A 26,899-nucleotide genomic window follows, 5' to 3' on the forward strand; every position below is an offset into this window, starting at 1 on the left:
CGCAAATAATTCTCATGCACGTCGGTTTCAGATGGACGACCTTTGTGATGTGATGGAAATTAGCGATGCAAATGAGGTAAACATTTATATTGTTTGATTTTAGAATCATTTGCTGGAATGGCTTGACATGGGTTGTTGTAAAACGTGCTAAACACACTGATATAGAAGCTAGGTTTATCATACCTTAGTCGAAATACCATAAACCATAATATCGATGTGGCATCATTTCCGCCCAGTCTTCTTGGGGTCTTCACGACGACTGAAAAGTAATAACTGGCCCCAATCAGTTATGAGTCTTGTGGTCAACAAAATAATAAAGTGAATTATTTTTATTTTTACATTTTTATTTAACAATGAGTTTTTAATTAACCTTAGTAAATGCAATTATCTGGCGTGAATGTATGTATAACTGGTATTAAGAATACTGTTTGTTGTTGAACAACATAACAGGGTTAAGTAAAAGTAAATGCCTTTCTAGTCGCAGGGCAGTATAAATAAATTGAACAAATATTGAGACCCATCCGCTGTGAAATCACTCCCTGCCCAGTTCCCGGAGCACCGCGTTGGCGACTACGATCCTTTGGATCTCCGAGGTTCCCTCGTAGATCTCCGTGACGCGGGCATTCCGGTAGTACAGCTCCGCGGGCAGATCGGTGGTGTAGCCCATCCCGCCCAGCACCTGGATGCACTGGTGGGCACAGAAGGTGGCCGCCTCGGAAGCGTGCAGCTTGGCCATGGCCGCCTCCTTTGTAATGGGCAGTCCGTTGTCCTTCAGCCAGGCGGCGCGCCAAGTGAGCAGTCTGGCGGTCTCGACGCGAGTGGCCATGTCGGCCAGCTTCTGCTGGATGAGCTGCATCCGCGCCAGCTGCTTGCCGAAGGCCACCCTCTTCTGCGAATAGTCCACGGCCAGTTCCAGAGCAGCTTGGGCGATGCCCGTGGCCTGGGCGGCGATCCCGATCCGTCCGCAGTCCAGGGACTGCATGGCGATCTTGAAGCCATCGCCGGGAGCTCCGAGGACCCGTGCTCGCGGCACCGGGACATCCTCCAGCACCAGCTGGCAGGTGGAGGTGGCCCGCATGCCCATCTTGCTCTCCTTCTTGGCTATGGAAAGCCCTGGGGCATCTTTGGGCGTGAGGAAGGCGGTGATTCCCTTGTGCTTCAGGGCCTTGTCCACGGTGGCGAACACGATTCCCCCGCTGGCCTCCTTGGAGTTTGATATCCAGGCCTTGGTGCCGTTAAGCAGGTAGCCGTCCCCGTCCAACTTGGCCGTCGTGCTGGCAGCCCCTGCATCCGATCCGTTCCCCGGCTCCGACAGAGCGTAGAAGGCGATGTGGGCACCCTGGGTGTACGGCACCAGGAAATCCCGCTTCTGCTCCTCGGTTCCGAGCTGCTGCACTGCACCCAGGTAGAGGTTGTTCACGCCCATCACGATCGAAACGGCTGCGTCCCCGCGAGCCACCTCCTCCATGCCAATTGCGTAAGCCTGGTAGTCCAGTCCGGATCCACCTGTGGGGAATAATAATTCATTTATATATAGCATAACAAATAATACAAATTTTGGATCAGAAATTAAATGGTTTACATTGGAAAAACAGCATTGAATATGAACAATACAATATGACTCCAATATGGTCAATGCATAAAAATTTAGTACTGTGGCATTTTATTTTGCACCAACATTTCAATTATGTATGTAGTTACGTAAAAATGCAACATAGAAATAAGGAAAAGTGATTAAATGGTATTGGAGGTAATGTTGTTGTACAGTTTCTATCAAGTTAAATATTTAACCTCCGCAAATGAATTTTATATAAATTTAATAAGGGAATAAAAAGCCATCAAAAATCGGTCCCATCTGATCCAGTACTCACCGTACTCCTCTCGCACCACCACCGCCATCAGGCCGAGTTCCCCCAACCTGCGGACCTGCTCCGCCGGGTAGAGCTCCTCCCGGTCGTGGTGGCGGGCCTTAGGCGCCAGTTCCGCGTTGGCGAACTCCCGGCAAGTCTTCTGCAGAATCTGGTGGGTTTCGGGGAGCGCGGCCAGGCAGGCGATTCCCCTGTCCCCGCCTCCGACTCCCCGCACGCTCCACACGCCGCTCGAGCGTTGACCTGCGAATGGGAGGCGGCAAATCGATCACCCGGCACCTGGTGAATCACCCAATTCCTCACCCAACGTCCGCGCCGCCCTGATCAGCTGCTGCATTCCGGCGTCCAACTAGCCCAAGCCCGTAGTTCCAGCTGCGATCGCGGCTGCCGGAGCTTTTTGCACTGGTCTTACTTTCGTCAGCCAGCCGATCGAAATAGACCCGAGGAAAACAGCTTTTATACGCAGAAAGCTGCGACAGAAAAGACAGGAGCGCCTTCTTTTGGGATAAGGGGACTCACTTCGTTAAATATTAGGATTCAATATTTTAAAATATCTATTTTTGTATAATAATACTTAACAAATTATGGTACTCTTTATAAGTAAAAAAAAATATATATACAGTTTTTATTCGCAAGTGTTTTGTTTAAGTGTTCCACAAAAAAATAATAATCCCAAAAAACAATTCCACTTGGGTGCGCCACTGCTTTCTATACCCTTGCAGAGGGTATTGTAATTTTAGTCAAAAGTTTACAACGCAGTGGAAAAGTTATATGAATATTATTGATCAGCATCATCAGGTGAGTCGAACTAGGCATGTCCGTCTCTCTGTCCGTCCGTTTCTACGGAAACTAGTCTCTCATTTTAAAGCTAAGCTTTCCAAAAAGTGTTTTTTCTATTGCAGGTTGTATATAAGCCGGAACAGACCGGATCGGTCGTACAGCTCACATAGTAACAATCGGGATACGAAGAGAAATGTAATTAAAACTTTGTTGGTTTTTAATATGTATGGGTATACTCTGAGATAATTTTCAAACAACTTCAACAGCCTCAAGGGTATATAAGCTTTGGCTTGCCGATGTTTGATTTCTTTGTTGTTATATATATATTATTTTATACTATATATTGTCACTTTCCTGAAACAAAAGTTGTATAGCTTTTTCTTTGTAGAATTACCGAGTGGACGGTGCAAAGGTCAGCTGGTAAGAAAATAAATGGAAAGCGGTTCGTTGTTTTTTGAAAATGAGAATCCATCAAGAAGCTTGTTGTTTCCGATACCAGCTGAATACGAAATTAAGCATTACAAATTCGCGATACACACCCACTTTCGATGACAGGCACAAAGTCCTAAGAATTTCCTACACAAATTGCGAGTACGATTAAACATTTTTGCCTTTTACATAACAAAACAAGAGTGGACTTTTGGAATTGACAGAGGCACGTGTCTTAAGACACAATTCCACGTATGTTTAAATAACCATCCATTATTGTCAAAAATTAGGAATAAGTTGTGTATAAATCTACTCTCAAATTAAGAAAATGTTTATATTGTTTCGGTAGTTGTGATTAAGTAAAGCTCATTTACTATTTAGTTAGTCTTTCAGCTTCATTACGATAGATGATCAGGGTTTTCAGTGTTTTAGAGAGCTCTTCGAATACTATTCGCAAAAAAAATATTGTTTCAGGACTAAACTTATAATCACGTTCAACTAAACTCTACAATTTTAAATATAGCAACGAATTTTTTACCTCAATGGGTGAGAAGTTAAAACGTAAGGCTTTGTTTTGAAAACACTTACCTTTTATATTATAACTTTAAAAGAAAAAACATACATATAATCCTCATGTTAAAGTGTCTTTATTTCATATCTAATAAAAAACAGGTTTCTAAGATGATTAAAAAACAAAAATTTTTTGTTTTTTAATTAACAAGCGGAAAAAAAATAAGATTAACCATTTAATAGTAATATTTATTTTCGAAAGTCAAATTTGAAAATGGCTTTCAAAAAAGCGACAAAATGGCTTGAATGCATTGGAAAAGACGGAGAAAGTCCCTTAACGCCAAAGGTGGTAACTCTGCCCCAACTTGAAATCTGTGTTTCGAAATTTTCCGTTCCGCCGCATTTTCCGCTTCTGAAAATTGCTCTCGATGGGGTAGATCGCACCGATTGGTTTTCAGTGGAAAGTGCTCGAATGCAGGAGTTTTCCCGTTGCGCGTGTTACCCGTTTGGAAAATACAGTTCTGCCAGACCGACAAAATTTTTATTCGTCAATTTTACTTCTACTCTTTATTTTACTTATATTATAACATTAAATATACGTATAATATTTTTTCACCACCTTGTCTAGCGCCATCTTGTGTCAGTAAATCAAAGTATACATTTCTACATGAGTAGTCGTAGTTTTCTATTTTTCCGTGTAGAAAACGTAGCAGAGCGCTGTTCACAACCCAAAAATGGTAGCGCCGGGATGAGGTGGGTCTTGAGGGGGGCAACGCTGGCACTCTTGAGGTCAGTCCGGTCAGTGTGACCACCTTTGGGTTTACCGCAAATGTTGGTGCTTTCTGGCCACTTTTGCAAGGCGTAACGAGACTTTCTGCGTTTTTTCCAAGGTGGTCATACAGTTTGGCGCCGTTTTTCAAATTAGTGCTTCAGTTGACATTCTAGTGTTTTTAATATTTTGGACCTTTTGAGGCTCAAATACTTTGTCATGCCGCTTCTGCGCGCACAGGTGGATGTTCCGCGCCGGCCAATCGGCCAAACATTGAAGGAATCACGGCAGGTGTTTCTACTTGATGGAAGACGTTATAATTAATTACATATTAGGATAATTTTTAAAACTAATATTGTAATCTATATAGCTGCCATACGTTTTTATTTATTCTCAACCTAGTAGGTCATATAACACGGTAGCTGTCTTTAAATATTATTCTCATATTCCCCGCATTAAGGCGGTGACTGTTCAAAATTATAGAATTTGTTGCTTTATATTTCTGAAAATATCGATATGAATTACCTGATTCAACGCGGAAAGATGCGCCAACAGGCGATAAATGTGCCGGAGGGTCTGCCGGAACTTCTGTCGGATATTACGCGGGAGGTTCTGCGATGCCAGCCGAAGAAGGAGTGTCTCTGCCAGTTCATCATCGACTATCTGCACTCGGTGATCGTGACCAGGGAGAAGGCGCTGGGTGAGTATTTGTGGGATGCAGGAGTGTTGATAACCAGGGATCGGTTAAAACTGGACATTATGCAGAAGTATTTTGGCTAGTGGATAAATGCGGCATATAAATCCAAAAGTGTAAAAACATATTAATTTATTGAGAATGACCTATTTTAGTTTATAGCTGTGTTTCTTCGTTTTTATACCCTGGCGGAGGGTTTTATAATTTCAGTCAAAAGTTTGCAACGTAGTGAAGGAGACATTTCCGACCCTATAAACTATATTTATTCTTGATAGTCGATCTAGCCATGTCCGTCTGTCCGTCCGTCCGTCCGTTTCTACGTAAACTAGTCCCTCAGTTTTAAAGCTATCTGTTTGAAACTTCCCAAAAGTTATTTTTCTATTGTGGGTAGTATATAAGTCGGAACGAGCCGGATCGGGCGACTATATCATATAGCTCCCATAGGAACAATCGGGCAAAAATAATTTTAAAAAAAATATTAGTTTGTTGTTTTTAAGTTTTTTTATTTGTTCTTTGAGATTTGGCTTTATTAAAATATTATTGAATTACGATTTTAATTAAATTAAAATCGGCCACAATATCATATAGCTGCCATAGAAACGATAGAAAAATTCAGGCCAAAATCGACATAACTTCATTGTTATACCCTTGCAGAGGGTATTATAATTTTGGTCAAAAGTGTGCAACGCAGTGAAGGAGACATCTCCGACCCTATAAAGTATATATATTCTTGATCAGGATCACCTCCTGAGTTGATATAGCCATGTCCGTCTGTCCGTCTGTCTGTTTCTACGCAAACTAGTCTCTCAGTTTTAAAGCTATCGGATTGAAACTTTGCACACACCCTTCTTTCCTTTGCACGCAGTATATAAGTCGGAACGGCCGGGATCGGCCGACTATATCCTATAGCTGCCATATAACTGATTGATCGGAAATGCCATAACTTTGCTGTTTGTAAAGTTAGGAATTTAGGGATTTTCTATGCGTGTTATATTTGGCCAATCAATCTGACCTACCAAATTTCATAAGGATCGGCCGACTATATCCTATAGCTGCCATATAACTGATTGATCGGAAATGCCATAACTTTGGTGTTTGTAAAGTTAGGAAGCTGGGATTTTCTATGGGTTTTATATTTGGTTAATCAATCCGACCTACCAAATTTCATAAGGATCGGCCGACTATATCCTATAGCTGCCATTTAACTGAACGATTGGAAATACCATAACTTTGGTGTTTGTAAAGTTAGGAAGCTGGGATTTTCTATGGGTTTTATATTTGGTTAATCAATCCGACCTACCAAATTTCATAAGGATCGGCCGACTATATCCTATAGCTGCCATTTAACTGAACGATTGGAAATGCCATAACTTTGGTGTTTTTAAAGTTAGGAAGTTGGGATTTTTTATGAGTATTAAGAATGCATCATATGAATAATTTTGGAGACTATAATGTACATAATATTCTGCAAGGGCATATCAACTTCGGCTCCGCCCGAAGTTAGCTTTCCTTTCTTGTTTTTAGTAATATAGGCATAGAAATCGAAATGTAGTCGTTTTGAAATAACTGCAAGGGTATTTAAGCTTCGGCTTGCCGAACTTTTCTTCCTTTCTTGTTTACACTTATCGTCACTACCGTTTGTTTTAGTGGCCAAGTCCATTTTGGACAGGGCTCTTCGGGAGGTGGACAACATCATATCCGACCTGTGCGTCTGCGACCTGTCCAAGGAAAAGTCCGAGCTGATGGGCCAGGTGCTGGAGGACTGCTTCCGCAACTTCCTCGAGAAGCGGCGCTGCGAGATGCGGCGCGGAAAGCAGACCATAAACTTCGAGGACGTGGACATCCTGGAGGAGCTGCTGCTGAAGTGCAAGTTCTCCGACCAGGAGCTGATCATGTCGCGACCGGCCATCGAGAGTGCCTACAAGCGCTTCGTGGACGCCTACATGTCCGCGGAACGTGGTGCTGATGGCACCGAGCTGCTCTACCAGTACTTCCGCGATCGGGAGCTGAAGCGCATCAACGAGGCGATGCGTCAACAGGCGGCCATCACAATCCAGTCGGCTTGGCGTGGCTATTGGGTCCGTCTCCAGTTCCCCCATGAAGTGTGCGTCTGCGTCTGCGCGGCGGTGAGTTCATCGATCTTCGCTTGTACTCTGATGTCAATCTTCACATTTGTCCATTAGGAGAAGGAGGACGACGAGGAGGAGAGGCGCAGGCAGGAGGCAGCGAGCATCCTTCAGCGATTCTTCCGCAAGGTCATGCTGGTAGGCTACAAGATCTACAGAAAGTTTCACAAAATCATTACATATCCTAACCTTTATGCAATTTGCAGCGTGTTGCCACCAAGCCTATTGCAGATCCTTGTGCTGAGCCCACGGAGCCAACCGATGTTACGGTGACTTCTTTGCCGGACACCACAGGGATTGGCTCTGATGATGTGACTGTCACGTCGACAGCAGTGACAACTGCAGCAGGAACTGCCCCGGGAACTGCGCCGGGTACTGCGCCGGGAACTGCGCCGGGAACTGCGCCGGGAACTGTTCCGGGAACTGCGCCGGGAACTGCTCCAGGAACTGCTCCAGGAACTGCGCCAGGAACTGCTCCAGGAACTGCCCCTGGAACTGCGCCGGGAACTGCCCCTGGAACTGCGCCGGGAACTGCGCCGGGAACTGCGCCGGGAACTGCGCCGGGAACTGCTCCGGGAACGGCCAGACCCTCGGCAACCGGTTTGGCAGAACCAGAAGTTCAGGCTGCCGAAGCTCAACCAGCGCCGGCAGAGGCTGCGGTGGAGGAGGCACCACCTGCAGTGGTCGAAGAGGCTGCACCACCTCCCGTTGAAGAGGCTGCACCACCACCCGCAGAAGAGGCACCACCCGCCGAAGAAGCTGCTCCACCACCACCTCCCGCCGAGGAACGTGCCCCGGCGGAGGAGGCCGAACCTCCTGCTGAAGAAGCGCCTGCTGAAGTCGAAGCTGAGTAGATTGAACAACACTATCTTTATTAGTTTTCCCTTAGTTGTTAAATTGATTTATCCAGCAAGTGAATAAACCGATCTTAAGGGGGAGGAATCTTCTGCCCCTTTACGATTCCAGTTGACTTCCTATCCACTCGCTGAAGGTTGACACTCGGGTGTAGACATCCGGAGATATGTAAAGTCCACAAACAACCAGACCGTAGGACACAATGCCAACTTGCCTTGGACCGTTTTCCGTTTGCATAACCAGAGGTCCGCCTGAGTCGCCCTAAAAAATAAAAGCAATTTTTTTTATATTTAAATTATATGCTCGATTGTCCGTCCGTCTATCCGTTTCTTCGCAAACTAGTCCCTTACTTTTAAAGCTGTGCTGATGAATCTTTGCAAAAGGATTTTTCAGTCTGCTGCAGGTAGTGTATATTATATATATTAAAAATTATAACTTCGTAGTTTCCAAACATATACCCATATTATCCTGATTTTAGAATTACGGTTTTACTGTTATAAAAATCGGACGACGATATTGTTCAGCTCCCATAGGAACGATCGAAAAATGTATCAGTAAATTGACCTAGCTTCATGGTTTTTAAACATGGAAATCGAAATATATAATATTTAATTTTTGTATTAGCTGCAATGGTATATAAACTTTGGCTTGTCGAAGATTGCTGATTATTTAATTTTATGTTAAAATTCCCCTTTCAGCTAAAACCATTCGTGAATTATAACGTTTTAGAAGAGCTAGACTTTAATAAGCTAAGAGAGTTGCAGGAAAATTGATTCCAATATGCTCTAAATAAGTCTATTCTGAATGTCTGTTCAATCGCGTACAGATTAAAATTGATATTAAATAATCCCCAGACTCACCGAACAGGCTCCCCTGAAAGGTCCTCTTGCGCAGATTTCCGTGTCCGTGACGCTCTCCATTCCCGCATTCTTGCATTCCGTGTTTGAGATCGTGTGGTAACTCATCCGCTGAAGTACGTTTGGATAGTTGACTTCGTCCAGGAAAGGAAAAGGAACTGGCAAACGGAGCCCCCAGCCCGTAAGCGTCACAGGAACTCCACCTCCGACAAACTCCTTTTTCTTAGATTGGTACTCAATGGAGGTGATGCTGACGTTGTTGAGCTTTAGAGCAGGGTCAATGGACAGCACTGCAAGATCGCTGGTCACTAATTCTTGGTACTTGGGATGAATAGTGTAGGTCAGTACTTGGGAGCGGGAACCCCTCTCGTTTAGGCCACGAATTCCTGCTACCACGGACATGCGACTCACATTCAAGCCCTGGCAGCAGTGGGCGGCAGTTAGGATACGATTGGGGGCAACTATGGATCCACCGCAGAAGTGCATCTGACCTGCGCGGGCTTTGTACTGCAGGGAAACCTGATAGGGTACATGTTCACCCGGTGGGACATCAGCACCTCCCACAATTCGATGCGGTGTATAGCCACTGGGCTGACGAGCTGCCAGAATGTAACTATTATTTACAGAAGACCCCTAAATAATTCCAAATGAAACTCACAATTCAGCCTTGCGAAGACACATCCCAAAGTTAAAGCGCCGATGAAGAGTAACTCAGGTAGACCCATCGTTGGTAGGTTAATGCTTCTGGCTTTGCATATGCCACGGTACTTAAACTAAAACTTGGCCCCCATTAGAGAAGGAATTTGCATATGTATCGCAAATATCTGGGGCACTTTGAATACTTGGTTATGCCATTAAATTTGATCTTGAAATTGAAATTATAATGAGGAGTTCTGCTGGTAAAGTGACCCAGTTAACTGGTTTGCAAATATCGAATGTGGGGGTTTACAGCAAAGACCGATATGTAAGTGTAGTTCTTTACCAAGAAAAGGTTTTGCTATCTTGTTCTGCTCATGTTAAAAATGATTAAAAGGTGATTCAAAACAGGCCCACAAATTTTTATATTCTTCTGGCTTAAATATTTTTATTAAATGGGAAATTACACTTCAATTTGTATTACTGATCTAAGCCATTCTTTCCTTTATCCAACCATCGAACATTGAAACTCGGGTGTAGACATCGGGGCTGTTGGAGGCACAAAAAGCGGTGCCATAGGAGACGACGCCCACCTGCTTATAGGTCTCTCCGCTCTTCATCACCAAAGGACCTCCAGAATCGCCCTAGGAACGAATTGAAATGTATTACAAGATAGAAAAGGTAAATTAAAGACTCAACTCACATTACAAGCTCCCTTGCCGAATCTCTCCAAGGCGCAGATCTCGGTGTCCGTCAGTTGGGTCATGGTCTCCTTGCACCTGGAATTGCTCAGGGTCTTGTAGTTGAGCTTCTGCAGCACAGTGGGGTATTTGGCGAAGGGACCAGTGCCGAAGTGGAAGACGGAGCCCCATCCCGTGAGGAGAACCTCCTGGTCAGGTCCCACCAGATCCGAACCACTGACATCGACGGTGGATACTCGCTTCTCATCCAGTTCGAACGGTGGCTCGATTTTGAGGATGGCAATATCGCTGGTCACTAGTTCCTGGTAGTTCTCGTTCATTTCGTAGGACTGTACTTGCGATCGGAAGCCGGAGGTGTCCTCCAGATCCCTGATTCCGGCCACAACGCTAATTCGACTGGCATTCTGGCCGTTGACGCAGTGGGCGGCGGTGAGGACGCGATTTGGGGCAATCAGGGATCCACCACAAAAATGACGTTGTTTGCCACTGCGAGTGAGGAACTGCATGGACACCTGGTAGGGCACATACTCATCCAGGGGCACATCGTAGCCGCCGACCACACGCTCCTGGGAATTGGTGTCTGCCTCCTCGAAATACTTGTCCACTGGGGGGAATCGGAGACTCAGGTACAGAGTACTCATTGGTTTAGCTATCAATATCACTTACAGTCGATGACGTTACCCATGGGCTTACTAAGGACCACGTCCAGAGCCGACAAAGCTGTCACAAACAGCACAAAAGAAGTTACTGCGTTCATGGTAGGACTGAGCTTGAAACTAGCTGTGCATCCGAGGTTTATATACGCCTCGCTGAGCCCCAATTAATTGGGGTTTTTCGTTCTGCTCGATTCATTTGAATTTTATCGAGTGCAGCTGTGGGCGGTCGTCCCACCTCATGTAATGGGTTATAAGGTCGCTGGGCAACGATAGCAGTGGACTAGACGATAGGAACTGGCAGTTGGCAAGGAGAGACAAATGGGAATGGTCGTGGTGATAGCCAACTGAATTGATTTGATTTTAATTCGTGGCTTAAACGAGGAAGTAATAATCATACTTTATTAACTTGACTGCGGAAATAAAATAGTGTATTTAAATGCCGAAATATAGACCTTCATTCCTGTTCTTTCTTGAATCAATACATCAATTTACTGAGCCTGTCAGCGTATTGGAATCCTAAGAGATCGGCGAAGAGTCAGCTTCCGCGATTACCTGGAACCACACCTACGCAAAGGTTCACTGAGGAGTCACTGAAATAATCAGAATCAGAGTCTGTCTGCCAAACAGAACCAACTCCTTGCCGACCGATCTGTCTCAGAGTTTTAATCAGCGAATAATTTAAATATTCCGATTAAACAAGCCCCTGCGACGGCAGCGGACATTTCTTTTAATTCATTGTGCGGACAAGGAGACCTGCCGCTGGCAATCAGCACCTCGGACACCTCGGAGGCAGCTTCAGTTTCGGTTTTGGCTTCGGTTTTGCTCTCTGGTCCAGACAAGAGCTGCAGAAGGAGCTCCACGTGAAGGCTATCCACATGTTCGATGCAAATCAGCCTCCGCTGCAGCCTCGAGTTCTGCCTCAATTCCATTCCTTCTTTCATGGGCGGGCGCTGTAAGTGCTATCTGGTCCACATTCGGAGTCAGATGTGTCAGTTCCGGGCCTGATTGCATCCAGCTAATGAATCATTTTGGGTGTACCTGGACCTGGACAGAGTCTTCAGCTGTGTGTGGCGCACTGGCGCGAATTGATTATGCACACCTCTCGGTTTCGTGGCGACTCCTCCGTTTGCGTCCTGGCTGCTGTTAAGGTCTTGATCTCTGGACTTCTGTGTTAATTGTCCTGGGCCGCGATGCAGCGCCACGAAGCTGCGAGCCAACGAACCGATTTGAACCCGAAATGGCTTTATTATATCGCCAGCAAGCCAACCCCACCCACAGGATGTGTCTGCGGATCTGGGCATCTGGGGATCTGAGTCGACTCTGGCGCCTGTCGTGTTGCCTCCTGCCGCCGTTTGTTAATTGGACCACCCTGTCAAGGCATGACTTATCTGCGAAGCGTATGCTTAATGCCTATCCTGCGTCTAATTTGCATGTGAGCTCGGTGCGTCTGCGACTTCTTCGACTTGACGGGTTAATCCTTGTGTTAACTCATTAAGCTTTGTTCTAGCAAAGGAAATTTAATCAATGAAAGGCACGTCTGAGAGAATTACCATTGAAGCAAACAACTTGTTTAGTTTATTAAGAACAGGTATTGGAGATAGAAAACATTTTTTAATACAGAAAACATATTGTAGCATCCTCTTCATAATTTCTGTGAATGCAACCCCGAAAAATGTGATAACATATTTAATAAAACAAAACATTAAGTGGTAATGGAAGCTAAGAGCAAAATCAGCATCAATGTTAGAGGTTTTAAAAAACTATATTAATGTTTTATATGTAAATATAAATCTGAAATATTTTTCTTCCTAAGCAACTTTAAAAAAATGTTCAGAAGATATAAATGTAATGTAATTGTTAATTGCTGTCCCCTGTTTAAAAAATATAGTACATTCGGGATGCATCTTTTTTTTCGTTTCGTCCAAAAATTAAAAGAAATCTGATTTACATCCAAATATAATATATTATATAAGGAAACTTAATTGTAGACAAGTCATCGCCCTAATCCCAGTTGAAAACCTTTGCGATTCCGCAGATGATGGTCGAAATTCTCACTAATAAAACGCACTTTAATCATTTCATCAGCGGTGTTCGCGACCATATCCTCCCGACCAAGGGCTTGAGGATCGGTTCGGTGTTAACAAGATAAGCATCCTGCCTGTCCGCTCCGACGGGACGCCATCATTATTATGACATTTTGTTTGATTGCCTGCCCCGCGGATGCCCTCATTCATGGCCATGTTCGCAGGCCAGCTTCTGTAGAACTGTGCGTGTGGCCCAGAAGAACGGGCCAGAACCGAAGTGAGCACTCATTCCCGGTGCAATTTTTATGGGTTTTTTGTATTCGGGATTTGTTTTCTTGCTTGTCTCTTTGCCGCCGACGTCTTCAGCTTGATTTATTGGCTGACTTCTTAAAGCAGAGCCGCTGGTTTTATGATCTGTCTGGAGTGGGAGAAGTGGCATTTTATATACCTGGTTTTAAGTCCAGTAGCCACTCGGAAGAGTTGTACTAACCGTTTTGATTCGAGGGTCAATCAGGAGAATCAGAGGAAACAGGTGAGAAAAACTGTTGCTCTGGTATGGATCCGTATGCAAATTATTATGACTGATGCCAACATAAACAAACGGGATCAGCTTGGCTAGCCGAATGAGTTTTCCGCTTCGCAGCCAATTAATTTCGCACTCGTTTCCAAGTGGGAAATTAATTGCGTGTTTTGCATAATCAGTAAATTGGTCGTTTATTTTAGTACTTAATTTGCTCAGGATCGCACCACGAGGTGCACCTCAGTGGCCGTCGTGCATATGCGAATTCTCCTCGCACCCCCCCACCGGTCTTATAAATTATGACTCTGGACCCCAACACATGCAGCGATCTGGCATTGGCTCTGGCCCGAGCATTGGGCAAATTAAACAGATTTTTATTTGCAGATCAGATAAGAGATCAGGCCACGGAGCAGCGACCAGATACGAATTCGCGTTTGCCCAGATAAACAGATACCGAATCGGGCTAGAGCTGGCTTAATATTTATCGGTCGCGTGAGCGTGTTACCTAATTGATGACAACAGGTAGGCGCTTCTGTCAAGCCCAGTTTTATGATGGGATCTTCGGATCGCATCCCTGCTAGCTTATGATAACCAGGCACGCAAGGGGACAACTGAACAGCACCTGAACAGGACCTGACCAGCAGGAGATCGAAATCAACTACTGTTTGGCCTGTAAATGTAATCCCTTCTCTCACACAAAACAAAGTTTCAAGTAGTCGCCAAGAGGAAAAGAATCGCTAATAAACTATATTAGCGAACAACGTAAATTTATATTATAGACTTTATTTATTCAAATTACAAAAAAATTGGTTGTCTTTTATTTTGTTAAATTAAGGGTACTCCCAGTTGTATATAATAAGGCTAGTGAAAGCCGTTTTATTGTTTAGTTGATTTAATCAAATCACTAATTAAAAAAGGAGGTTCAGCATTATATGACTTTATTATACGTACAGAAGATACCCATTTCTGCTTCTTCCTTTGATGTTTTATTAATGATTTTTTTGTACAGTGTACATAAAACCAATACTGTTACTTATAGGCGATACTTGGTTAAGGTAACCCAAACTCAACCCACATTGCATTATTTCAAGATCACAAGTATTTACATGTTTGCATCGCCAAATAAATGATAAGCTCGACGTGGAGATGTATAAAAAGCATGGGTTGCAGTCACATACCAGTCATTTACAACAGTGCACACGTGATATCATATTCGGAGATGGTAATCCTGAAGCTTTTCTCTCTTATCCTGATCCTTCACCAAGGGATGACGGAAGTGGTGACCCCGACTATCGAACCACCCACTCGGATTAATGGTGGCCAGCTAGTAAACGAGACGGTCCCCTTCCAAGTGTCGTTGCAACTTCAGCGCCGTGGTCGTTGGCAGCACTTCTGCGGTGGTTCCATTGTCAGCAGTCAACATGTCCTTACGGCAGCCCACTGCATGGAGAAGATGAAGGTGGAGGACGTTAGCGTGGTGGTTGGGACACTCAACTGGAAGGCAGGAGGCCTGCGCCACCGGGCGGTGACCAAGCACGTCCATCCCCAGTACTCGATGAGTCCGCGGATCATCAATGACATCGCCCTTGTCAAGGTCACTCCCCCCTTCCGTCTGGAGCGATCCAACATCAGCACCATCCTCATCGGTGGCTCCGATCGCATTGGTGAAAAGGTTCCCGTCCGCCTGACCGGCTGGGGATCCACCTCTCCGTCCACCTCCTCGGCCACTCTGCCGGATCACCTGCAGGCGCTGAACTATCGCACCATCTCGAACGAGGAGTGCAACCAAAAGGGATTCCGGGTGACTCGGAACGAGATCTGCGCCCTGGCTGTCCATGGTCAAGGGGCATGTGTGGTAAGCTAAGATACATAACATCCTCTTTAGTCTCAGATCCGGTCTAAATAGAGTGCAAGAATGTATAAAAAGTATGAAATTATATGTCATCAGTCAACATCAATAATGAAATTATATTTAATCAATTTTAACTACACTTTTCTAGTAGATTGTGCAAGGGTATGTTCTCATTTTTACAAAAATATGGCTCAGAAATATTACAATTTTTTGTTATTTGGAAGTCTTAATTTTGTAAATATAAAAGAATTTCCTTTATTAAAGCGCCTAGTTGATAACAATGCAATTTTACAAATATTACAATACATAGAGTTACAAATTAATTTTGCAATTACTAGCTAATTCAATTGTTCAGTATCGAATGTAATTATTTGACAGTTGTTATTTAAACCATTGATATACATTTATTTGTCTTAAAAATAAGGAAAAATGGTAGTAAATACGAAAGTGAGAAATAAGTTGCTGACCGGGCCAAATTGTAATGTCTTCATTCCAGGGCGACTCTGGCGGACCTCTGATCAAGACCGGCCCCCAACCTCAACTGGTGGGCATTGTGTCGTACGGCTCATCCACCTGTGCCCAGGGCAGGCCCGATGTCTACACACGAGTGTCCAGTTTTTTGGCCTACATCAGCCAGGTGATCAACCAGGATCTGGCCCAATAAATACAGTCCGGCAGCGCATAAATAAACCTTGGTTCAACTGAACTTGACTAAATTCCTGGCAGTCTTGTGTTCTTGGCTCTCCCCCTCCGCTTCTTTTTGGCGACTAATTAAAAATCTTGTTCAATATTCGCCACAGCCGGGAATGGAAGGCGGAGGAGTCTGGGTGGAGTCCGCAGTCGCCTCTCCATCTCCATGGTCTAGGCTTGGCTCCACTCCAGCGAAAACTTCGGCTGCCGCCTGCCAGGGCGACCATGGTAAATGCAAAAAGCAATTTATCGCGCATTTAACTCAATTCAGTTTCTTTATGGCAGCGGGACGGGCAGGCTCCATGCCACAAAGTTTCGCTGACACGCACACTGCTGCGGACTCCTCTCCGAACACCGAACACCGAACACCGAAGACCAAAGACCGGGCCTTGTAATTCGATATTAGATTTTATGCGCGACAAATACGAAGTGCAAACATTTTTATGTTCCCGCCGTTTCTATGCCGCGATTGGTATGTGTAGTGGAAACGATTTAACGGGGCGCCGACTTTGACTCCGTCTTTGACTTTGGTCTTAACTTCGGTCTCGGCTCGACTGCTCTGCGGCTGCGGCTGTGTAATTAAGTCCAAATAATGTGGAGCTCACGCCTCTTCGGCCCAGACAGTCTCGAAGGAGCATCTTCCTGCGGAGTGGCCGTTTCCTAGCTCGTTTCACGCTCCCAATTTACTGGATCAAAGCTCGCCACGCTCTGCGTTTCTAACATGGAAAATCTGGCCTCGACTGAACTCCCATATAGACAGCTAATAGCGGGTCAAATGCGCAGAAGACTAAACCACCCATCCCATCCCAACCCATCCACTACCACCACTCTTCTCATCACGAGGCAATCTGAGCGGTGAATGCCAGTCGCCTGCGCACTGCTCACTGCTCACTGCTCACTGCTCAGCATATAAATTCATTTAGATCAATCAATTCAATTTGTTTGTCAATAAGCCCTAAATGAGTATTTCATTTAAACAAATTAAAGTTCGACCCATTCGGAATGCCAGAGGCTGCGCGGACTCATCCCGCAGCAATTAAAATTGACGCGACACACTCGGTTCCCTGATTTCTTAAACGAGCGCAATGGAAACACATATAAATACGGCTGGACTTTGGCTCAGACCCAGACCCAGATCCAGACCCTGGGACCCTGCTACTCTGGCAGCCTGGGACCCAGAGCAAGAGACCAATGCCCAGTCCAACGCTGTTGACTTTTCATTGTCAATTAAAATCAAATAAATTTATTTGCTGCTTGACATTCGCCTTGCCACAGTTCCCTCGCAGCCACTTTCGATCCTCTGTTTTTGTTTGGCCAGCAAGTGCATTGAGCTGATTGCCCTGACCTTCTCCATCGGGCAGTTGGGACACCCGAAATCAGGGATCACTTGGCTTTTCCCTGGTTGGCCACCGTCTCCATGGCCTTCTTCACCGTCTCCGGATCGCCGAGGAACTTCAGGGGGGCCAGGGGCTTGAGGTGCTCGTCCAGTTCGTAGACGAAGGGAATGCCGGTGGGCAGGTTGAGGGCCATGATGTCCTCGTCGGAGATGCACTCCAGGTGCTTGACCACGCCCCGCAGGCTGTTGCCGTGGGCGGCCACCAGGAGGCGGAGGCCCTCCTTGATCTGCGGCACTATCACCTCCTCCCAGTAGGGCAACGTGCGCTCGATGGTCAGCTTGAGGGACTCGGACTTGGGGAACTCCTCCGCACTCAGCTGGCCCTGGTAGCGCGGGTCCTCCACGATGCAGGCGTAGTACTCGTGGTCCTTCTCCATGGGCGGCGGCGGGGTGTCGTAGCTGCGCCGCCAGATCTGGACCTTCTCCTCGCCGAACTTCTTGGCGGTCTCGGCCTTGTTCAGTCCCGTCAGTCCGCCGTAGTGGCGCTCGTTGAGGCGCCAGGAGGTGCACACCGGGATCTTCTGGTGCTCGGCGGACTTCAGGACGTCCGAGAGTGTGTCTTGGGCTCTGGACAGCACCGAGGTGTGGGCCACGTCGAACTCCATCTTGGCCTCCTTGAGGGCGCGGCCGGCGGTGCAGGCCTCCTGCTGCCCCTTCTCCGTCAGCTTGGCATCGAACCAGCCGCAGAACAGGTTCTTCTGGTTCCACTCGGACTCCCCGTGCCGCACCATCACAATCCGGTACTTCCCCTGCTGGACGGACTGCTTCCCGCCGGAGGACGACTTCGAGTACGGTCTTTGGGCGCGGGCGTCGATGTTCGCCAGGCGACTCAGCATTTGGCCACACCACGAGTTCCTGGCCAGAGCCAACATTTTGGGACACTTAAAATTTGGAGGAAGGGGAATGTCTAGATTGTGTTCATTTCGAGTGTGTTTCTCAACAAGACTGGATGGTCGACCATTTGGCAGTAGGGAAGATCGGTCATGCCTTGCTTACTTTGATGCTTAGAGCTTTTAGATTTTGTTATTGCTCTTGCTATAACGCTTAGATTCATATAAAATTAATAATTTATTAAAGTCAAAATGTTACAAGTATCTATGTACATTTTGAATAGCACCTCTAATAATGATTGTTTTGATTTATCTTTATAATAGCATTGTCTACGAATTCGAGGACTTAATACCAAAAGCCAGAATTATATTTGCAGATATCCGTGCCAAATATAAAATATTAAATATTATTATATTTATAAAGTTATGGAAAAGCTTATCAGAAAGTTATAGGGATTACACACCGCAGTCCTTGCACGCCAGAAGTTCCTATTGCACTAAAAGATAAAAATATTTATCATCAGAGTTAATCCCTCGTGAACATTAATATCAATATGCAATACATGATCCAAGTACATTTAATTTAATCAGCCCAATAAAGTTCGGAATACATTGTTTTGTTATCAAGTATTAGGCATAAATTATTGAGTATAACGATCCCCTTAAAGTTTTTATTTGTATAACTTTATAATAAGATGGACAAACAACAAATTAGTTCCGTCTTTCAAACTGCAATTTTGGAGACTGTGCCAACTTCATGGCCGTATTGTCAACGAAAACAAGATCCTCATATCGGAAAGAAGTGCTTATCTTGTAGTTCCTGAGTATCTTGGCTAATGCGAGCTTGACTGACATCAGTGCATATTTCCAACCTGTAACAGAATATGAGAATTCGCAAATTTGTTGGTTTAAAAAAAGAAGTAAGTTAACCTATGCAATTTCTTTTTCCTCTTGAGAATGGAATGTAGGCGTAGGGATGTCTTTCGAGGATGTTTTCCTGCAGAAAGTTATCTGGGTTGAATCTTTCTGCTTCTGAGCCCCAAATATCCGGGTTGCGGTGAGTACTAAAAATGTCGATGGCTATTACGACTTCCTTGGGAATGGTAACTCCATTAGAAAGGTGGAGATCTCCGGAAGTTTCCCTTGGGGCAACGGGAATAGGTGGTATCAACCGCAAGGTCTCACTCAATACGCGGTCCAAGTACTCCAATTTATGTAGGTCTTCGTCGGTCACTTCAAAGTCGCCGTTTGTTGGGAAGACCTTCTTAAGTTCTTCAAATGCTATATCCTGGCAGTCGGGGAACATGGCCAGCAAAATCATAGTGTGCCAAACTGTAAGGCCTGTAGTCTCGAATGCAGCTAAAACCATATTACTGCATTCACTTTTCACTTCTTCGTAGCTGACATCGCCATTTCGAAACAGGTCAATTGCTCGGTTGATCACAGTGTTAGAAATGCTTGCTGTATTATTTTCTTCCTTGCATTTTAGTTTTTTATCAATAATCTAAAAAAATAGGAAGAATTAGCCAATGACTATTTTACATTGACCTATATACCTACGTTTTGAAGGGTTTTATTAATCATCAAGACATGCTTCAATCTCTTCTTCTCAAAACCACAGAGTTTTGCGATAAATTTGTTTTGAACCAGGGGCATGATTACGTTGATCGTAATCAGACCTATAATTCTTTAAAATTAAACCATTAATAAGGTAAGATAAGACTATAATGCTTTTATTTTCCTTACGATTGATAGCTTTGCAATAGTTTATCATCCTTGAAGTTTTCATCTTCTTGCATATCAGATCCAATTGTCGTTTCTGCAATCATATAAAGTGTGGTGTTATAAAATAATAAAAAATTAAATATCATGATTAGTGATGTGATAGTTACTGATTATACTATTTTTAACAATACTTACTTATGGCTGTTCTAAAGGACCATCGGAGCATATCTGGAAGCACATCCTTTTCCCCTTGACCCACAAAAGTATCCATAAAGGTAACTAATGTCTTTGACTCATCATTGAAAACGGGAATAAAGCTGAGCATGGCACTGTGTTTGAATGCGGGATTAATCTGCTTGCGACGAACATCCCATTTAGGTTCTACACAATGTTGAAATAAATAATTTAAATAACTAATAATCTCGGTTTTTTTAATTGTTCTCATGCACATTATATTTCCATACCTCGCAAAGTCACCAATCCGAATCCAATACAATTACCCATAGCATTAACCATGGACAAGGACTTGTTGAGGCAGTCGGAAGATGTTAAGATATCCTTTATTATTTTTGGATCCCTAGTAACCAAAATTGGCACCGGTCCGAGCCAGGAAAAAATGGTCGAGCCATAGTGGTCCATATATTGGCCTCGTAGGCTCATTTTACCTGCAGATGAAGGAGTTATTCCTGGGTCTTAATTACAAATTGCCGGGATCACTCCTTACGTTTATTCATAATAATATTGACAGCTACGCCAAGCAGTGGAAGTCCCATTGGTCCGGGCAACTGCCACATTAGCATATAAAATCTACGGCGACTCCATAGAAAACGGATCCACAAAAATATCCCCGCGACAATCAAGAAGTGTACTGCAAGCATTTTACCAAAATATTGTGCTAGTACGGAACGTGTGGCAGAATATATATCTCAGCTGGGGATTGTCATTTAGTGAGTTGAGGTCAAGATTTATGTAGGTGGCGATACCCTAGTTAAAAGTGGGTAATTATTTAGGCTAATTGCGTTTTAAATACTGTGATTATAGATTGGCCCTTGACTTACAAAATGTTTTTGGGAGCAGTATATCTAATTTATTAGCCTATTAAATCTGTTAACTTTAGAAACTCAGATCAGCCATATTTAACTGTAATGAAATGATGATTTCTCCTGCAGATGAGATTGTAGTTTTGTCCAATAGTGTTTACCGAGGCAATGGAGGTCGAAAGGTATAAATCTTTCTTTAGGCAGTTCAACATAGATAAAAGAAAAAAAACTAAAAAATATTAGAAGTACTTAAATCCTCTAAAAGAGAGTGATTTTTTCTGAAAGAAAGTGCATTTGAGAAGATTTAATTGTCTTAGAATATATAAATTATTAAAAATCAAGTATATTGGAAACACAAGACTGAAATTGAAAACTTCTTGGGATCTTTTACGGTCAAATTAGTCCGTCATTTAAGTTTCGTAAACGCACTTTTCTTGTCGATAAGATACATTATGTTCTTTATTGAATGATATTATATAACCGCAGCTTCTTTAACAAAGAATGAAATCTATGTGCGGTTTATACTAGAATTGGCTTCGTCTTCATAGAAAACTGTACAACCAATGTTAACTCTAGGCGATCAAAAATGAAATGTACATGTTAGGTGAGTACTCCAATTTGGTGTCTTCAGGTTGAGCTTTTATAATTTAACTTTATTCACATATTTATGGCTACCACGTAGCTTGGTTTCTTGGACTACAATTACCAATTTATTCTAGTTTGTTCATCCCTTTTTCTCTCCTTTTTTAAAGTTTTACGTCCTAAATCCAATTCTAAATGTAATATCAAAGAATATAGGAATATACGAATAGTTTTCAGAACTATAATTTCATAAATCAACAATTCTCGCTACCATCGCACAACAAATGGACCCAAAAAAAAATAATATTCAGGTGTAAGTGTAAACAAAAAATGTAAAAAAGTCACTCGACTAAATTGAAGCTTTTTGTCTACACAGATATTTATACCCGTTACTCGTAGAGTAAAAGGGTATATTGTATTCGTGCAAAAGTATGTAACAGCTAGAAGGAAGCGTTTCCGACCCTATAAAGTATATATATTCTTGATCAGGGTCACTAGCCGAGTCGATATAGCCATGTCCGTCTGTCCGTCTGTCTGTCCGTATGAACGCTGAGATCTCGGAAACTATAAAAGCTAGAGGATTGGCATGCAGATTCTAGGAGTTCCTACGCAGCGCAAGTTTGTTTCAAAAAGGTGTCACGCCCCCTTTAACGCCCACAATCGCTTATATACGATTTTAAAAATTTAAATATTTCGGAAAAGTAAAAATGCAGTTTTATTGTGTTTATCAATACCTATCGAAATGTAGAAGAAATTTTTCAAATCGGACCATTCGTTAAAAAGTTATGCGTGATCAAAGTTTATATCTCCATCTCCCTCGCACTCCCTTTACCTGAGTAACGGGTATCTGATAGTCGGGGCACCCGACTATAGCGTTCTCTCTTGTTTTTATTGCATTGTGCCGCATAGGAAAATGTGATAAGGTGTATTTATTTAGTCGGGTGATAAATCAAAAATATCAAAAGTTTTGTATGTTGAAAATGCGATCTTCACGACTTTTTACCTCGTTAAGGGATGTTTTCGAAATAAAATGAAATGAAAATGGAAACTAACTTTTGGCTTTAATTTTGTAAATGTTTAACAAAAAAATCTTCTTAACGCAAAAACAACGTAGGCGTTTACAATATACAGGCATTTACAATCTTAAACTAAGCTAGCGGGTTTTTCAAAGAGTCGTGGAACAAATGATGTTTTATATCTGCTATTTAACAAAGTTAAAATGTTTCCAAAAGCTCGTTTGGATGCATAACTACTATACTTTTTTTCATATTGAAAAATACCAAAAATCCTTTTTTTTCAATACCTTTAGAACGGAGCATCGTAAACATAGCAATTTTGAAAAATAAAGCAAAGCCTAAAAACGAGCTTTTTAATTTGGTATTTTTACACATTCACCGCTATTTCTCCAAAAACAATTGATTTTTCATAAAGTCTTGATATGCAATCCCCTTTAAGTGATACTTTTCGATCGGTATATCGAACCATTACGGCAGAATTTCAATCCTGTGGCTATATATTATTATTCTCTTCCTCACAGTCTGAAAGCGCGAGTCGTCACTACGTGTACTGCCGTCCATAGTGACGAATTTATAGTTCGTATATGATTAAAGGGGTTCGACCTCATGTGAATTTTTTTTTGGTCAGCATCATTTGGCTCATAAAAAAAGAACAAACAGAGCCCTAAGTCCGACGTTGAAAATCTATTCCTGGTGACTCGGCCAGCTTCATGCCAATGTTGTCAACGAAAACGAGATCCTCATAGCGGAAAGAAGTGCGTATCTTAAAGTTCCTGAGGATCTTGGCTAAGGCGAGCTTAGAAGACATCAGTCCATACTTCCAGCCTAGTTAAAACGAAAACAAGGTATTAATAATGTAGTTAACCAATTGGAAATCCAACTGACCTATGCAATTTCGTTTTCCCTTTGAAAACGGAAGGAAGGCGTAAGGATGTCTATCGCGGACGTTGTCCGGCAGGAAGTTATCGGGATTGAACTTCGCTGCTTCTGGACCCCAGATATCCGGGTTGCGGTGAGTGTTGAATATGTCGATGCCAATGGTTACTCCTTTGGGAATGAGAGCTCCATTCGAAAGTCGGAAGTCCTGCGTTGTTTCTCTCGGCGCAAATGGTACGGATGGTATCAGTCGCAAAGCCTCATTCAACACTTGCTCCAAGTAAACCATTTTCTGCAGATCCTCATAGGTCACTTCGAAGTCTCCGGCCGTTGGGAAGAGATCCTTAAGCTCTTCGAAGACCGTATCCTGGTACTCGGGGAACATGGCCAGCAGGGTGAGTGTGTGACACACCGTCAGACCAGTTGTCTCGAAGGCAGCCACCACTATACTACTACATTCCCCCTGCACATGCTCAATTGACATTTCACCATTTCGAAACATTTCAATAGCTCTATTAATCACAGAGTTAACTTCGGGCTTGGAGCTACCTTCTGGCTTTGAGCTTAGTTTTTTGTCGACTATCTGTAAGGATAAGATATTAGAATGGAAACTTTATGCAGACAGATCAAACCCACTTTGGATATCATTTTTTTAATATTTAAAGCGGCCCTCGCTCTCTGATCTTCAAATCCACACAGCGTGGAAATTACTTTGTTTCGAGTGAAGGGCATTAAAACATTCATTGTTATCAGTTCCAATAACCTAGAATATGTAAATTACTTAAGATTAGAGATTCACTTGTGGGGCTTGTGATTCACTTACGACTGATAACTTCTTAAGACTGTATCGTTCTTAAAGTTTTCTTCATGCTTTACATCAGTTCCCACAGTGGTTTCTGTCGACAAATATTAGTGAATATAAATTATAAATACAGTTTCGCTCTGTGACTTACGAGTGGATATTCTAAACGACCACCTGACTATATCACTAAGGATCTGTTTTTCGCCATCACCGGCGTATGTGTCCAGCAAATTGACCAAAGTGTTCGTCTCGGCATTGAAAATGGGAAGGAAACTGAGCAGGATATTGTGCTTGAATGTGGGATTCATCTGCTTGCGACGCGTAATCCATTTGTTTCCTAATAACATTTCAAAATGGCAATGACAGGTGAAGAAAGTGTTTGAACTTCAGTACCTTTTAATGTGAACAACCCATCTCCAACACTAAGAGCAATCGGATCAGCCGCATGCGAACTCCTGTTGATGCATTCCGACGACAAAAGGACTTCCTCGGCAATCTTTGGATCCCGTGTGACTACAAAGGGCTCTGGGCCAATCCAGACCAGAATGGTTGACCCATACATATCCAAATACTTGGTTCGTGTGATCATTTTACCTGTGGTTAAAGGAATTTTAGAGATTTCTTAGCTAATTGCTTTTTTAATAACAGAGTTTACGTTTATTGAGGATAAGGTACTCTAAAGCGATGCCCAAAATTGGAAGTCCCAAGGGTCCGGGCAGCTTAGAATGCATCATGTAAAGACTTCGTCGACTCCATAGAAAATATATCCAAAAGAATACTCCAACGGTCAGGAGCAATCCGAATGTAAGCATGGTGAAAATTCTGTTTCGATCTTGAAGTAACGAGCTGCCTAGAGTTGTTTTGTACACTGATTTGGCTCTCGGCATCGCCAGAGTTTTATATAAAAAGGCTTGTCTTTTAAGTGATTCCAACCAATTAAATACATATTAAGATGTGCTTAGTTACTAAAATGTAAGCTCACCTTGAACTCATAAACCGAAGCCCCATGTTCGACTTTGTCCTCTTGGTAGGCATTAAAACGAAGATTCTGATTAGGTCAAAAGCGAGTAGTTTGCGGTTAGCTTACTTCCGGATTTCAAAAGTATACACTCTATTCGGAGCTCCCAAGCCCTATGCTCCCCTCAATCGCTGTGCGATCCATCATCCACATTGGGTGAAAAAGCTATTACGCTCGAATCGCGTCAACCGCTTACGAGTCTAAGGTGAAGCTTACCCGGCTAAGCCCAAAATCTATAGACAAGAAGCTGCTGGACCGCAACGGGCAACCGCTATCGGAGCGGCAATTAAAGTCACAAAAAATGTCAGCGGCGATAAATTATTTTTTAAGTGCGTTCCCCGAAAAGTTGTCAAAAAGTGTTAGAAATTTTCACCGCAAGCCACACACAAAATCGATGCGTGGTGGTGTCCCAAGGTGTTCCAAGGTGTCTCAAGGTGTGGCAGGCTGCCCACGAACATGGACTCGGCGCACGCAAGCCCCACAGAAATGCACCAGGGGGAGGGGGTCGAGAGTATTGGGGTCCCAGAGTCTGGGGAAGACGTCTGATAGGCGCGCGATAAGCAACATTACCGTACAATTTTCAATTAACACGCAGGGGAAACTCGAGGGGGGAGCGGTGATAAATTCCTCAGAGCCTCGACCCTGGCGCTTGCAGGCACAAACTGTTCGCCGCAGCCCCAACAAATTGTCTAATCTAATGCCCAGCTCGGAGCCCAGAGGAGGACATGGTCGAAGTCCTCGGCCAGGTCGGAACTGATCTATGGTAGCCGTTAGTGTCGTCGGCAGTGAAAAGTTGTCGACCTGCACTGGCAAAATATGGTAAATGCAAACGAAGAGAGGGGAAATCCAGGCAAATAATCGACAAACGTCCAACAAGCCAACTGGCCGTGGTAGACAATTTATCATCTCGACTCGGGCTTCGGTTTCGCCTCCAGTCCAGTGGCCGTAAAAGCTTCTTTATGGCTGCTTCTGTGCTCTGGCCCCTGGTCACAGGTTCTCGGCAACAGAATTTTTTGTATACAACCGGGATGGAAGCCGCTCGCCGGGCACAAATCTTTAATTTTATGTTTTAGCTCCACTTTGCCCGCTCGAAATGACATGTTTTCATTTTCGTTGCGTTTTCGCCGCTGTTTTATGGTTTTTAAATGATTTACTTGCATGAGATGAGAGCGTGGACTGGACTCTGGAAGATACTTTTGGCAACTAGGCTCTAAGTTTGACTTTCGGATTACAGTCCTTATTTTACATACATTTTTACATCATTTTTAAAAATGCCATAATAAAGATATTAAAGTAGTCATATAAAAACAAATAAAATTGGCTTATTATATCGCTGTATTTGGTCTTTTGCTAATGGTAATTGATCCTGGAAAAAAGAATAAAAATGTTTATTTATTTTTAAGTCAGACAGTATAAGAACTTAGGCATTGTAACTTACTATTTGAATACTTTTTGGAAGCTTATTAGTCCAGGATAATTCACACAAATTAAATTTTGTTAATATTATAAATCATTTAAAGTAAATGATTTTGAATTTGTATGACAAGAACATATAACTCTGTGTGTTTATTTATTACATTGATGAGTTTCCAATCGAGTTAATATTTAGCCACATTTTAGTTTTCGTTATGATTAATACTGAGATAA

At 43.4% G+C, this 26,899-nt stretch overlaps 8 protein-coding genes across 9 annotated transcripts; 2 read left to right on the forward strand and 6 right to left on the reverse strand.

Annotated features, from left to right (window-relative positions):
- Nucleotides 1–311: 311 nt before the first annotated feature.
- On the reverse strand, nucleotides 312–2,285 carry LOC108048272 (short-chain specific acyl-CoA dehydrogenase, mitochondrial). The gene is made up of 3 exons (XM_017128808.2): nucleotides 2,172–2,285; nucleotides 1,872–2,111; nucleotides 312–1,506 (listed from the first exon to the last, which is right to left on the reverse strand). The coding sequence occupies exons 1-3, from the start codon at nucleotides 2,203–2,205 to the stop codon at nucleotides 533–535; spliced, it is 1,248 nt and encodes a 415-aa protein (XP_016984297.2). The 5' UTR covers nucleotides 2,206–2,285; the 3' UTR covers nucleotides 312–532.
- A 2,491-nt stretch (nucleotides 2,286–4,776) lies between these two features.
- Nucleotides 4,777–8,146, forward strand: LOC108048270 (transcriptional regulatory protein AlgP). The gene is made up of 4 exons (XM_017128806.2): nucleotides 4,777–5,056; nucleotides 6,698–7,176; nucleotides 7,234–7,314; nucleotides 7,383–8,146. The coding sequence occupies exons 1-4, from the start codon at nucleotides 4,873–4,875 to the stop codon at nucleotides 8,028–8,030; spliced, it is 1,392 nt and encodes a 463-aa protein (XP_016984295.2). The 5' UTR covers nucleotides 4,777–4,872; the 3' UTR covers nucleotides 8,031–8,146.
- Nucleotides 8,131–9,613, reverse strand: LOC108037858 (chymotrypsin-1). Its single transcript, XM_044457062.1, has 3 exons — nucleotides 9,547–9,613; nucleotides 8,892–9,487; nucleotides 8,131–8,292 (listed from the first exon to the last, which is right to left on the reverse strand). The coding sequence occupies exons 1-3, from the start codon at nucleotides 9,611–9,613 to the stop codon at nucleotides 8,131–8,133; spliced, it is 825 nt and encodes a 274-aa protein (XP_044312997.1).
- A 345-nt stretch (nucleotides 9,614–9,958) lies between these two features.
- LOC108048271 (chymotrypsin-1) lies at nucleotides 9,959–10,982 on the reverse strand. Its single transcript, XM_017128807.2, has 3 exons — nucleotides 10,892–10,982; nucleotides 10,228–10,829; nucleotides 9,959–10,168 (listed from the first exon to the last, which is right to left on the reverse strand). Exons 1-3 carry the CDS (start codon nucleotides 10,980–10,982, stop codon nucleotides 10,013–10,015), a joined length of 849 nt encoding a protein of 282 aa, XP_016984296.2. The 3' UTR covers nucleotides 9,959–10,012.
- A 3,662-nt stretch (nucleotides 10,983–14,644) lies between these two features.
- On the forward strand, nucleotides 14,645–16,039 carry LOC108048277 (chymotrypsin-1). Its single transcript, XM_017128814.2, has 2 exons — nucleotides 14,645–15,280; nucleotides 15,774–16,039. Exons 1-2 carry the CDS (start codon nucleotides 14,645–14,647, stop codon nucleotides 15,939–15,941), a joined length of 804 nt encoding a protein of 267 aa, XP_016984303.2. The 3' UTR covers nucleotides 15,942–16,039.
- Nucleotides 16,040–17,194: 1,155 nt separating this feature from the next.
- On the reverse strand, nucleotides 17,195–18,319 carry LOC108048274 (phosphoglycerate mutase 2). The gene has a single exon (XM_017128810.2). The coding sequence runs from the start codon at nucleotides 18,233–18,235 to the stop codon at nucleotides 17,351–17,353; it is 885 nt and encodes a 294-aa protein (XP_016984299.2). The 5' UTR covers nucleotides 18,236–18,319; the 3' UTR covers nucleotides 17,195–17,350.
- A 585-nt stretch (nucleotides 18,320–18,904) lies between these two features.
- On the reverse strand, nucleotides 18,905–20,712 carry LOC108048268 (probable cytochrome P450 313a3). Its single transcript, XM_044457088.1, has 7 exons — nucleotides 20,643–20,712; nucleotides 20,383–20,583; nucleotides 20,114–20,299; nucleotides 19,940–20,012; nucleotides 19,754–19,880; nucleotides 19,124–19,697; nucleotides 18,905–19,065 (listed from the first exon to the last, which is right to left on the reverse strand). Exons 1-7 carry the CDS (start codon nucleotides 20,710–20,712, stop codon nucleotides 18,905–18,907), a joined length of 1,392 nt encoding a protein of 463 aa, XP_044313023.1.
- Nucleotides 20,713–23,176: 2,464 nt separating this feature from the next.
- LOC108048275 (probable cytochrome P450 313a3) lies at nucleotides 23,177–25,046 on the reverse strand. Of its 2 annotated transcripts, none has more exons than XM_044456934.1 (7): nucleotides 24,890–25,046; nucleotides 24,628–24,828; nucleotides 24,386–24,571; nucleotides 24,256–24,328; nucleotides 24,069–24,195; nucleotides 23,442–24,015; nucleotides 23,177–23,381 (listed from the first exon to the last, which is right to left on the reverse strand). In XM_044456934.1, the coding sequence occupies exons 1-7, from the start codon at nucleotides 25,044–25,046 to the stop codon at nucleotides 23,221–23,223; spliced, it is 1,479 nt and encodes a 492-aa protein (XP_044312869.1). In that variant the 3' UTR covers nucleotides 23,177–23,220. The 2 variants fall into 2 exon arrangements, with proteins under 2 accessions (XP_044312869.1, XP_044312870.1); XM_044456935.1 differs by having other exon boundaries at nucleotides 23,442–24,011; nucleotides 24,065–24,195.
- Nucleotides 25,047–26,899: the final 1,853 nt, after the last annotated feature.

This window comes from Drosophila rhopaloa, unplaced genomic scaffold, assembly GCF_018152115.1.
Source record: "Drosophila rhopaloa isolate 14029-0021.01 unplaced genomic scaffold, ASM1815211v1 contig_155, whole genome shotgun sequence".
NCBI lineage: Eukaryota > Metazoa > Arthropoda > Insecta > Diptera > Drosophilidae > Drosophila > Drosophila rhopaloa.

Bases quoted from the DNA above. Each gene is read 5' to 3' on its own strand.
- LOC108048270 (XM_017128806.2), top strand. From the start codon at position 4,873: ATGAATTACCTGATTCAACGCGGAAAGATGCGCCAACAGGCGATAAAT. The intron at 5,057-6,697 runs GTGAGTATTTGT...CGTTTGTTTTAG, and splicing joins GACCAGGGAGAAGGCGCTGG to TGGCCAAGTCCATTTTGGAC. The intron at 7,177-7,233 runs GTGAGTTCATCG...TTTGTCCATTAG, and splicing joins GCGTCTGCGTCTGCGCGGCG to GAGAAGGAGGACGACGAGGA.
- LOC108048274 (XM_017128810.2), bottom strand. From the start codon at position 18,235: ATGTTGGCTCTGGCCAGGAACTCGTGGTGTGGCCAAATGCTGAGTCGC.
- LOC108048271 (XM_017128807.2), bottom strand. From the start codon at position 10,982: ATGAACGCAGTAACTTCTTTTGTGCTGTTTGTGACAGCTTTGTCGGCT. The intron at 10,830-10,891 runs GTAAGTGATATT...GATTCCCCCCAG, and splicing joins CATGGGTAACGTCATCGACT to TGGACAAGTATTTCGAGGAG. The intron at 10,169-10,227 runs GTGAGTTGAGTC...ATTCGTTCCTAG, and splicing joins TCGGCAAGGGAGCTTGTAAT to GGCGATTCTGGAGGTCCTTT.
- LOC108048277 (XM_017128814.2), top strand. From the start codon at position 14,645: ATGGTAATCCTGAAGCTTTTCTCTCTTATCCTGATCCTTCACCAAGGG. The intron at 15,281-15,773 runs GTAAGCTAAGAT...TCTTCATTCCAG, and splicing joins ATGGTCAAGGGGCATGTGTG to GGCGACTCTGGCGGACCTCT.
- LOC108048272 (XM_017128808.2), bottom strand. From the start codon at position 2,205: ATGCAGCAGCTGATCAGGGCGGCGCGGACGTTGG. The intron at 2,112-2,171 runs GTGAGGAATTGG...TCCCATTCGCAG, and splicing joins CAGGGCGGCGCGGACGTTGG to GTCAACGCTCGAGCGGCGTG. The intron at 1,507-1,871 runs GTGAGTACTGGA...TATTCCCCACAG, and splicing joins GGTGGTGCGAGAGGAGTACG to GTGGATCCGGACTGGACTAC.
- LOC108048275 (XM_044456934.1), bottom strand. From the start codon at position 25,046: ATGCTTACATTCGGATTGCTCCTGACCGTTGGAGTATTCTTTTGGATA. The intron at 24,829-24,889 runs GTAAACTCTGTT...CTTTAACCACAG, and splicing joins GTACCTTATCCTCAATAAAC to GTAAAATGATCACACGAACC. The intron at 24,572-24,627 runs GTACTGAAGTTC...AAATGTTATTAG, and splicing joins TGGGTTGTTCACATTAAAAG to GAAACAAATGGATTACGCGT.
- LOC108048268 (XM_044457088.1), bottom strand. From the start codon at position 20,712: ATGTGGCAGTTGCCCGGACCAATGGGACTTCCACTGCTTGGCGTAGCT. The intron at 20,584-20,642 runs GTAAGGAGTGAT...CTTCATCTGCAG, and splicing joins CAATATTATTATGAATAAAC to GTAAAATGAGCCTACGAGGC. The intron at 19,698-19,753 runs GTAGGTATATAG...CTATTTTTTTAG, and splicing joins TTAATAAAACCCTTCAAAAC to ATTATTGATAAAAAACTAAA.
- LOC108037858 (XM_044457062.1), bottom strand. From the start codon at position 9,613: ATGGGTCTACCTGAGTTACTCTTCATCGGCGCTTTAACTTTGGGATGT. The intron at 9,488-9,546 runs GTGAGTTTCATT...ACATTCTGGCAG, and splicing joins TGTCTTCGCAAGGCTGAATT to CTCGTCAGCCCAGTGGCTAT. The intron at 8,293-8,891 runs GTGAGTCTGGGG...TTTATTTTTTAG, and splicing joins CTTTCAGGGGAGCCTGTTCG to GGCGACTCAGGCGGACCTCT.